Below are 11995 nucleotides of genomic sequence, written 5' to 3'. Positions count from 1 at the left end.
TTGTGAAGACAAGGTTTAGATCCCTAGAGTGTGTGTCTCTGAGGGATTTGGATTTCTTTAAGTGTAGCATGTCCAGCAGCTCTGGGTTTGACATGGCCTTGTATGTTAAGCAGAGATCGCTTCTGAGTAGACGATATGCGACAGAGTATAGGTGGAGTTTTTTTAGACAGTCAGCATAGGGCATCTGCATTGGGCCTGTGATTATTTTAGTGAGGTATTTCTGTGGCCTTTCCATTTGTTGCTGATGTCTTAAGAGGTACATACCAAATGGGGAATTGTATTCTATAATGGGTCTAATGAGGGATGAGTACAGTGGGACAATGACATCCTTTTTTCTGGATGAAAAGCCCTAATGATGAGGTGTGCCACATAGAAGGAGTTCCTGACTGTTGTGGTGATGTGGTTATCGAAGGTGAGACCACTGTCTACCTGTGTCCCTAAGTCTCTTATCACACTTTCAGTGTTTAGGGTACTTACACCTATGTGGTAATTCACGGGTACATGTTTTTCCCCAAAGGGGATAACTATACATTTCTTGGCATTGAGCTTGAGCACATGGCTCTGGCACCAAGCATCTGTTTCTGTAAGACCCTTTTGTAGGATATCCACATCATTTGGGGATTCAATAATGGCTCCCAGTTTGCAGTCATCTGCGAACTTTATTAGCCTGAGTCCCTTAGTGTTGGGCTGTACTTCAGAAAAGTAGATGCCAAACAAGAGCAGTCCCAGGACTGAAACCCAGCTTAGTAAGTTTATCTATGATCCCAGAGTGGGGGATGGTGTCAAAGACCTTGGCGAGGTCCAGATAGGCTGTGTGGACAACCTTATCTTGTTCCATGACTCTGGAGACTCATTCGAAGAAGTCAATCAGGTTCAGGAAACAAGATCGGCAAGTAGTGGAAGATTCAGCAGAGACAATCAGTGAGCACCATTTAGCTAGAGAAAGACAGTGGAGGAGGTAAGTAGCTGCTAGAAGAGCAGGTAAGGTATAAAAGAGAGGATAGTGTAGGGGGAAATTAAGAAGCAATAAATTCTAAAGTTAGCAGTGAGAGTGAAGGGTACTGACTATGAGCAGAGAAGGAGTAGAAAGGGGAAAGAGGGCAACTGTGAATGTCCGAGAAATAAAAGAGGAGGAATACAGTGAAATAGGACTAGTAGACTATGGGGAGTGGGATACAGAGAACTAAGACTAGTAAATTGTGGGGAGTGAGTAAGGGCACGAGGCGAAAGTACACTGCCACCTAGTGGGCAAAAATGGATACTACAGCAGGTAGCCAGGAAAAGATAAATAAGTGGGGAAGAATAAGGTAAGTAGCGAGGGAAAATCTAACAAAGAGGCTTTTAGTCAAGGGAAAGGAGTCTGGCTGCTGGTTACCCTGACTCAGTGGCTAAAATTAGTTTACAAGCTAAAATACGGGACAAAAAGTTTAAATTAACTTACAATATGGGTCAATAGAGAAACATACTTAGTAAGTTCTGTAAAAACAGGTGGGAGCACTGGGCAGCAAAAGGATGGTCCACTTTGGCAAGGCTTGAGGTGGATCAGGGGGTTCTTAGAAGCCAGGCAGGTCTCTTCTTGCAATGTAGTGGTTAGCTTTCTGAGTGGGTGAAGAGGTAAGAATTAGGATATTAAATTATTATAAAGCAACAAAGAGAGCCTCAAGTGTACAGATAGAAAAGAGGTAGGACAATAGTTAAACAAATATGAGTAAAAACTAATTGTACATTCATACAGACTTTCAATGAGAAATAGTCTAGGTCTAAACATGCAATCAAGTATCAATTTAAAAACACTCTAGACTAAGCTAGATCTGAAAATGCAGTAAAGTATCAATGTAAAAACACTCTAGACTATGCATGAATAACAGTGAAGATAGCGCTACTGCAGTCAGGTATCAATGTAAAAACACTCCAGTCTTATTCTAGGTTTGAATATGCAGTCAGTATCAATTTAACAAATACTCAAGACTATGCAGGAATAGCAGTAAAAATAGCGCTAGTTCATAGTAGTGAATAATAACAGCTATTTCCAGCAGGAGGTTACATATTTAAATAAGAAGGCAGACAAGTTAGCAAAGTAAGGCACAGGTAACAGTGGACTTAGTAGGAAGATAGTTACTCCCACAGACGATTGGCATAAATCGACACAGAAATGAATGCTAGTTAGTTAATTCTTACACTAAGATAAGGTACTAGCGAAGACTTTTGGGCTGCTAATAATGGTACCGAGCATCCCCACATTAGCTAATAATGGTACCGAACTTTACAACATTAGCGAACCTTACTACCTGTTAAAAAGAGCAAATAATCCAGAACAGTATAGATGGGGTGAGATACTGTCATAAAACAGATGGTATTCAATGGTAAATACTTAACATTAATACATTTAAAAAGAGCGGTAAATCAGTCAACTGTAAGCACCAGGAAAGAGCAGGAATGGAATGGTCTTAAACAAGGTGCGCAACACAATCCACGTGGGAGGAACCACAGGCCAAGTAGCTGCTAGCGTTATAACAATACAACATTGAGAGGATGTCAGTTAATAATGAAATTGCCTAACTGACCAGACTAATGTAAAACAGTTAGTCAAACACACTAAATAAGAAAAACAAGTAGTAGGCTACTGTGAAACGCTTAGCACTAGCTGCTAGCGTTTTCACAAATGGGTAGCAAGGGTGCAAAAAATAACATACAGTCACTTAATCTGCACAAATAATAGGCTACTGTGAAATGCTTAGCACTAGCTGCTTGTGTTTCCACAAATGGGTAGCAAGGGCGCAAAAGATAACATACAGTCACTTAATCTGCACCAGTATAATAAGACGAATACAAAAAGGAAGAGCCAATGCTAGTCACAACTGACTGTGGTCATTGGTAATTCCACAACAGTGGTGTGTAAGCATACACACTTTTAAGGTGCTTTTGCTACACCGATAGCGCTAAAAGTACAATTAGGATTGCAAGACAGTCAGTTACGATAGCTCAGAAACACCGGTAGCATCAAGCAAGTACAATTGGTATAGTAATACACATGGATATGATAACTCAGAAAGGGTTTAGGCTAGATACACAAGATAAGCAATACCACAGAAACAAAATGAGACAGTATTTTAGCGTACTTCGATCTTCAGGGGCACACATCAGCCAGGGAAAGGTGTAGATGGTATTTATCCATATTATAATAGTAAGGATCTAGAATGGAACCCAGTTGTACTCTTGTATTTGAAGGTTGACTGAATGGGAAGTTGAGGTATGAATTTTGATGGAGAAGTGACGATTGATGAGGAAATTTTGAAATGGAGGTAGGGAGTTGGGATGTAAGACTATTTGTAGTATATACTGGAAGAGAAGGTTCTAGAAAATGAGGCTGAAGGCTTTTGTATGGTCAATAAAGATGTTGCCAGTGAGCTCTTCTTTCATCAGATAGTAGCATTTTAGAGTCCACAGGGATGTGAGTGTGTTATGACTGGATTGAAACTATGTTATTTACAGGAAAGGAAGTGGTAGGTAGTGATGTATTGGGGAGCTGAACATAGATAATGTTTTCAAGCAGGTTGCTTAGAGTGGAAAGGTTAGAGACTGGAAATTATCTGAAAGTTTTGGAGGTGTTAGACTGCTTTGAAATTGGGCCAGTAATGGCTATTTTCCATCTATGTGGAATGGTATTTTGTGTTAGGCAGCGACTGAAGATGTGTTGCAGGGATGGTCTGACAAAGCTTTTGCAGTGGTATATGAACGATGGATAGAGGCCATCTGTGCTTTGTGTGCTATCAGTTTTTAATTGCTGCAGAAGAGGTCGCAAGTCTGTTGTTTTGACTAGTTCAAAGTAAAATTAAGGTTTGTAGAGAGGTGGTTCTTAGGAGGACGGGGCATCAGTGTGAGGGTTTATGAGCCTGGATAGGTTGAAAAATTCAAAGAGGAACTCAGAGGGAGAAAATGTAGGTGTTGCTGTATGTGGGTTGCTTTGAATATTGCTTTCTGTCAGTCATTTTAATTCTTTCAATGAAAACACACTTTCGTGAAACTTAGTACACCGAGTAGTTATTATAGATCGCGGTACAGTGAGGATAAGGGAATAGTCCCTTTGCCCCACTGTAGTGCGATCTTGGAGTTAATATATATATATATATATATATATATATATATATATATATATATATTAAGTAGCAGGGGGCGTGGCTGGGGGGCTTGTTCCCTGCATAAATGCATTTGTGTTATTTTTTTTTTGTTGTGTTTGTCTTTTTTGTTTGTGTTCTGAGTACTGAGTTTCACAAAAGTGTGTTTTCATTTTATTTATATATATATTTGTGTGTGTGTGTGTGTGTGTGTGTGTGTGTGTGTGTGTGTGTGTGTGTGTGTGTGTGTGTGTGTGTGTGTGTGTGTGTGTGTGTGCGCATGCACGCATGTGTATATGTGTGTCTGTATATATATATATATCTATAAGTAGCAGGGGGGTGTGGCTGGGGGGCTTGTCCCCTGCATAAATGCATTTGTGTTATTTTCTTTTGTGTTTGTCCTTTTTGTTTGTGTTCTGAGTACTGAGTTTCACGAAAGTGTGTTTTCATTTTATATATATATATATATATATATATATATATATATATGTGTGTGTGTGTGTGTGTGTGTGTGTGTGTGTGTGTGTGTGTGTGTGTCCGCGTGTGTGTGTGTGTGTATTTGGGGGGAAAAAAGCCCATGACTGATGTGAATGTAAATGTTAATAATTTTGAAAAAAGAAAAAGCTATTTTTAGATATCAAACAGTATATATAATCTGACATCTAAACTGTTAAACTCCCTAATTAATTTGGGATTAGTTAACTTAAAATAAATTACTTCCCACAAGTTTTTAAAGAACAATTTGTTGATGATTTAGTGATAATTTATGTAGCTGTGATAAAAAATATTATGGCAGGCCCTCCTAGAGTGTCAACATACATATAGATAACTTTGGTGAAAATTCATGATATTAAATTAGTGTTTATATCATTACAAAAAAGAATGTCTGAAATCTGTACATCATATCCTAACATTAAATGTAAAGATGAGTTTTACCATTCTTCCATATGGCCTAAACACGCAGTGATGCTACAGGTTCATAGAGGCCCTTATAAACCTAGCCAAGAATTTTGCTCATGTTCCCACAAAGTCAGCACCTGTTTCTCCTGCCAGAAGGGGCAGAGGTGAAGTCCCAGGGGATCTTATTAAAGAGGGCTAGTGAGGTGCTCTGCTTGACATGGAGAGGGAGTCTGTTCCACAGATGGGGTTGTCTTTGTGACACAAATCTGTCCCAACAGTAAGTTTATTAGTGTCACAGACCAGGTTGGGGCCTTACACACAGGTTGCGCGAGTGGAGTTTGACTTACGGATATGCAGCAAATCCATCAGGACTGGGTCTGAGACAGCCTTGTATGCCAGACACAGGTCACCTCTGAGCAGTCTGTACAAGATTGAGTAGAGGGACAAGGCTTTTAAACCTATCTGTATAGGATAGGTGTTTGAGACCCTGGATTTTCTTGATCAGGAAGCTCTGTGGTCTTCTCCAGCTGCTGCATGTGCTAGGCCAAGACCAGCATTGTAATTGATAATGGGTCTGATAAAGGAGGAGAATAGGGATGTTATGATTTCCTTGTTAATGAGGTGGGCCATGTAGAAAGCCTTCCGTACAACAAAGGCAATGTGGTGGTCAAAAGTCAGGTTATCAACCCGGGTACCCAAGTACCTCATGACTGATTGTGCGCTTAGTACATTGTTGTTAATGTGATAATTACTGGTGACACCATTTTTCCCAAAGGGGATAATGATGCAGTTCTTTTCTTGGCATTCAGTTTGAAGCCATGTTTCTGGCACCAGTCATTAGATTGGTTAAGGCCCTCTTGGTGGATGTTCACATGACTAGGGGAATTTAAGACAGTGTCTAGCTTGCAGTCATCTGCAAACTTGGTTAGCCACAGACCACTGGTTATGACTTGCACTTCAGAAAAGTATATCCCAAACAGTAGAGATCCCAAAATTGATCCTTGGGGTAGGCCTGTAATTATGGGTCTACTACTTGAGGTGGCTTCCCGTATTTTGACTGAGTGGGTTCTCTCAGTGAGCTAGTTAATTACCCATCTGGTAACATATGGGTTGAGGAATAGCTGGGAGAATTTATCTATTATGTCCAAGTGGGGAATAGTGTCAAAGACTTTGGCTAGCTCAAGGTACTCAGTGTGCACTGTCTTCCCCTCATCCATGGCTTTGGTGACTGGTTCAAAGAAGTTGACCAAGTTTAAGAGGTATGATCTCCCATTGACAAAACCAAACTGTGTGGGGTCAAGTGTCAGGAGGTTGCCAGTGTTCTGGTTTATAAGGTCCAAGATAATTTGTTCCATGGCCTTGCAGATCAGGCTAGTTAGGCTGATGGGCCTATAATTGCCTGGATCTGTGGATGCTCCACCTCTCTGTAGAGGGATGACAGTGGCTGTCCTCCATTTGGCTGGAATGAATGTATTTGTATCTCCAAAAATAAGGGAATCAAGTCTTTACATCATTAGATGATTTAAAAATTTATAGCCAAACGTTCAGTCTTATCCTTATTTATTCTGTAACCAACAATTCTCACAAACTTTCACCAGTATATCCCATGGGGTCACATATGTATAATTTAAATATCTTATGCAAAGAGTGATATTTTCCCTAGAGAACCCTCCCAGTTATAGCCCCCCATTTTGACTCTGCTTGCTTGTATAGCCAATTGTTTGATGTATAAAGTGAATAATAGTGGCTACAGAGGGCACTCCTGCCTGGTACTCCTTAACGTCAGGTTCATAGATTCATAAGTAATTGCTAGGTACTCATTCTGGAGATAATTACACGCCTAGCCAATAAGCTATATCCAAAAGTTCATCCAGCCTCAGAGAGGGTAATACAAGTTAGACTGGGTGTGTGTGTGTGTGCGGGGGGGGGGGTGTATCCAGTTACCTAAGTTTAGTTTTTCTAGTAGGTGGCAAGAGTGTTAATCTGCTTGACATGTATGTCATATGTTTAAACAAATGCATGTCAAAAGGTGTGTTATATTCAATACTGGGTCTGAACAGATATGAATAAAGGGGAATTAAGACTTGTCGGGATCTGAAGGAGGAGCCTTTGGAAATTAGATATGCCAGACTGAAGGCCTTCTGAAGTACTACAGAGCTCTTATCACCCAAAACTAAGGTAGTCCATATTAGGTACTGATACTCAGGCTGCCTGTTATGTTATCAGGGCCCACTGATGATGTGATGTTAGTTTTTGAGAAGGTTGAGAAGACTTGTTCCCTAGTAATTAAAAGGGTGGCTGGGACTGTGGAATCTGTGGAAAAAAATATAACTGTGGCAGATTAAAAACTGTACTAAATGTATCAGCTATGATATTAGCTCTTTCCTTTTAGTCAAAGTGGTAGTATTGTTGTGGACTGGCTCTGAACATGGTTATGTGCTATTTTAAGTTCATATTCAGCTATGAGGTTCCTCATAGATTGGATCCTTTAAGCTTTATATAAGTGTGCTGTTAAGGTGGGTGAGACCTCTTATGAGTGTTAAGTAATTTTCATGTTATATAGTTTGTAAGGATATTGTGGATATGGACTGCCTTATTAATAAAACTATTTACATGGGAGTAGAAGTCAGACGCATAAGCAGCAGCTTTAGTAATGGGATACATCAGAGAAGGCGTGCAGTATAATTTGTTTAGGTCATTAGGTAACTTAATTTTTGCTTTTGAGAAGCCCCTAACACAAAGGTATTTGCAAGGGAAGTACCACCAGTTTTAAAGGAAAACGTCACTGAATTATGGTCTGACTTATGTGAAGATGATACATATGGACGCGTGCTGGAAGTGGCCACATTTGTGAGGACAAGATTAAGGGTGTTGCATCTCCAGAATGAAGGTTAACTGTTTCTGTAAGGGAGTTAGAACTCTTAATTTCAAGGAACTGTTGACATTGTTAGTGTAGATCAGCTGGGGTATTTATGGATAGCTGAAGCCCCCTGATAAAAAGATGGCTTTGATTGGAGACCCAGTTGTATTTCTTTGTAATACACAGGGAATTTTAGTTGCTGGAATGTATTAACATAAACATTTTGTGCTGACACCCTTTTTTTGTCTGCTTTTAATACTGTTATTGGTTTTCAACCTGTTAACCTCATGATAAAATGGATTAATTTTATCTGTTGTTTTAAATTTCATATGATCATTTATTCTATTTGCAGTCTAACTGTTCTTTCTGAAGCATTATTCACAGTATCTGTGAAATGCACATTGGAGTCTACAGTGTATTGTGTTCACTGTTTTTGGGCATTGGTGTTTGCATGATCTTTAGGAGTGTTGTCTGAGATATCACCTTGCTGTTTGCACTTCATTAGTTGTGAACTTTTGAAACTTCGAAATAAAAACAACATTTTCTTTACGTTTTGTAGGAGGTAAGCCCCCCTGCACTCCCCACACTCACTTCTAAATAAAAATACCAACTCAGAGATCACACTACTGTGAGAAAAATGGTAAATTTCCCGTTCCGTGCTCTATGGCAATCTCCATTCAAAACGATCGAAGTTTCAAAAGTTCAGTCTTATGGTAAACTTCAAGCTTGTGAAGGGAATTCATATATATATATATATATATATATATATATATATATATATATATATATATATACATATATACATATATATATATATATATATATATATATATATATATATATGTGTGTGTGTGTGTGTGTGTATATATATATATATATATATATATATATATATATATATATATATATATTTCAACAAAAGATGTTAGAAGGGCTAGTTAATCAGTTTATAAGCTCATCAATAGTCTTGACTTATGCTTTTTAAATCCAGAATCAGATAAACTGTATAGACCATTAGTTTATGCACTACAAGTGAAAGGTCTGAACTCTGTTTAGGATAGCATCAAAACTAAATTCTATTTCACTGAGAGAGTTATGACTTAAACAGGAAAAGAAAAAAGCATAATGTTAAATGCAATATAGCTCTTTAAAACCACTGTTCCCTTTTCAGGTATCTCTTGTTGGCTTGAGAGAGTTTACAAATATTAAACTTTTTTTAAATCTTTTTATACAAAGATGGGTGCACACTGAATACAGATTATAGCAGTAGAGTTTAACTCCACAGTAAAAAAGCCCAAGTCTTAATCTGATCCGTGCATGGGTAAAAGATTCTTGGGTGGGGATTTGCTGAATGACTGACAATCACTGAGGTTCAGACTTTGCATACTAAGCAGTTTCCTGGAGCTAAAGCTGAATTTTATTAGCTGCCATTGCATTAGAGCTTTCACGGTCCCTGGAGGATTATTTGTTAACTTTCACTGAACTTGTTCTGGCTTACTCTTTTTTTTTTTTTTTTTTCTTTATCCTGCACTGCGGCTTCTTGTCAGAGGAAGAAGGAATGTCCGAACAAGGAATCAGGTATTTATTGTAGGGCATCCCTTCTAAACTTGAAGAGCTGGTATTGTTTATTTTTGTCCTCAAAGAATTGGTCGTAAAAAGCAAGTGATAATGCAAAGAAAATGTATGTGTGCAAGGCTGAATCAGGAGATACACTTTGCCTGTACCGCTCCCCTATTTCTACTGCCTTTATGGCAGTTACAACCAAAACTAATTCATTTTCTGTGAAGAACTAGTTGAATTTTGCCACCATCTGGGCGTTGCAGTAAATATTCTCTCATGCTTCCCTTTATTTTAAGCGATTGGGAGCAAGGCTATGACAAACTAGATTGTTGGCTTACAATACATGGAAGAGGCATTTCTTTGAAGTTGGCTTCATATCTGCCTGCCTTGGAAAAGGGCACTTCCTGATTGATAAAGTATTGCTGAGTTCTAGCCCTTTATTGTTACCCACTGCAACCAAACATACAGCTGTAACAAAGGTTTCACTTCATACCCTTGGTGTCTCAAGTATTCTTAGCTTTCGATTGTGCTTTTATACGCTAATAATGCATACAAGTCTATTCTTTTGACTATAAATCTGAGCCCTACCACTGTTTTAAGCCAGCATTTAGAAGAGAAACTAGTGAGTGTTATGTTAATCGCAGCCCTGAGGCTCATATTATATACTCACACTCTATGTGACTTTGAACAAGTTCACTTAGCTTTCCCCATGCTGTGGGTTAACAAATGGAAATGGGTATTTTTGCCAGGACAGACATCCCTGGCTCATGAAAGCACACAAAAATATTATAAGCCCCAATAATCCTTAACACACCCTTTCCAAAAAAAAAATCATTTGATCTGAATGGTAATTGGAATTTCTCAGCACTAAGACATGGCTGCACATGTTGCTGGTTCAGCTGCTGAGAGTATTTTATAAGACTCATATTCATACATAATAGGCTTTGTTTTGGGGGGAGTCACATGTTTGTCGTATTCACTGACTTGTCACAGGCTGCTTAAACCGACAGCTATATTAAAACCGCAGTTAAATACATTTAAAGATGCCTCCTTCAGCTGTATCATTCGCTTTCACTTAAACATATGAAAATGTGATTGATGATTTGCCTTTATATTACAAAACAAATTATACTCTTCTGTTTTTTTTCTAATGCAGTATGGTTAACAAGCAGCCCCATATACAGGAACTGCTAGATGTTACTTCATGTAATATTTGCAGAACTCACGGCTTGTAACGTGGCTGGAAACTTTTTGTCTTCATTTCTGTCTATTCTTGCTTGTTTCCTTACTAAACTGACTATAGTTAACTTTTTATGCTGACTGTTTACATTCTTTGTAATATGCACCAGTCAGTTGTGTTGCAGTGTCATGTCAATAATGCTTCTTTTGATCTTTCTTTAAAGGATTCAGGTCAGGCCATTCCACTTGTTGTAGAAAGCTGTATTCGGTACATCAACTTGTATGGTAAGACTTTCATTTGATTTTGCCAATCTTTCATTTCAGCAGGGCAATGCAATGAGCAGTTCTGCAGTTAAATGATACAGATCTTGTACAGTACCAAGATTAACACTTTTAGCATTACTGTCAGTACCTGTGAGGGTTTTGTGTTGATAATCTTCTGTAACAAACAAAATTACATCATTAATAATTCATATGCTTGATGAAATGTAAGGTACCATTACAAAAATGTGTTTTGCAGATTTAGGTAATCCTGGGACATAGAGGAATGAAACCATGACTACAGCCCAGGTGGCCCTAAATAGCAACATGGGAACCTGAGAGGTTAGGCAGGCAAGGATGGAGTATGGGAGGAGGCGTGGCATGTTGCAATGGCAACTCCGGCCACAGGATGGACAGCACTGAGCTGTGGGAGTGTGAGAGGTAGACACAGGTAGGAACATACATGCCTCTGCTACACTCTGGCAGCCAATCTGATTTACCAAGCTCCCTAGTGGGAGGGAAGATTATCCTCAGGATCTGTAGGCTGGTCCACTCATTACCACTCAACTCTTGCCATAGAGGGGACTCCTGAGTTGTTGGGTTTCTTGGACAGAAATAAATGGGCTCTAACGTGGCCTGAAGATGCTTATCTCTCATTTTGGAGGAACGATGGGGTTGACTGGAGGCAGGTAGGGGAGTCATCAGGACAAGATCTTGTGGTAAGTGGGGATGGAGAAAATGTGCATTGCAGTATGTGTCCTAATGTTCATGATAGTGGAAATATAGCATGTGCAAAGTGAGTGTAAGAAGGCTGCATAGTTTCATTTTCTGTGCAGGATAAAATTGCATTTTTATGTAAATTACCTCCTAGCATGTATAATTTTGCTCCCGTACTAAGCAGGTTGTGTTGGACTGTGTCAGGCTGTTAAGCTTCTCTGAAGTGGATCTTCTGTTTTAGCATCCAGAGTTGCCTATATGTGTGTGTGTGTGTGTGTGTGTGTGTGTGTGTGCCCAAGTTTTTGGAACATATTTAATGTCAGGTAAGTGGCCTTTAACTGCTAATCAAAAATGAGTCCTTTTCCCTGTTTTAGGATTAACAGTATACATTTATATAACATAT

General features: G+C 39.0%; 1 protein-coding gene across 2 annotated transcripts in view; it reads left to right on the top strand.

The window, feature by feature from the left end:
• Positions 1-11995, top strand: part of SRGAP3 (SLIT-ROBO Rho GTPase activating protein 3) — a 2107662-nt gene that overhangs the window by 1718112 nt on the left and 377555 nt on the right. The window contains exons 12-13 of one of the 2 annotated variants that reach the window (XM_044078646.1): positions 9423-9453; positions 10839-10899. In XM_044078646.1, coding sequence (XP_043934581.1) covers positions 9423-9453; positions 10839-10899 — 92 coding nt within the window. The remainder of the gene's footprint in view (positions 1-9422; positions 9454-10838; positions 10900-11995) is intronic. The other variant, XM_044078643.1, reaches the window with a different exon arrangement.

Source organism: Protopterus annectens, chromosome 7.part1, assembly GCF_019279795.1.
Source record: "Protopterus annectens isolate FY-2018-M chromosome 7.part1, PAN1.0, whole genome shotgun sequence".
In the NCBI taxonomy this organism is placed as follows: Eukaryota; Metazoa; Chordata; order Ceratodontiformes; family Protopteridae; genus Protopterus; species Protopterus annectens.
The sequence above is the reverse complement of the archived record's forward strand: the minus strand, read 5'-3'. Positions and strand labels throughout refer to the sequence as shown.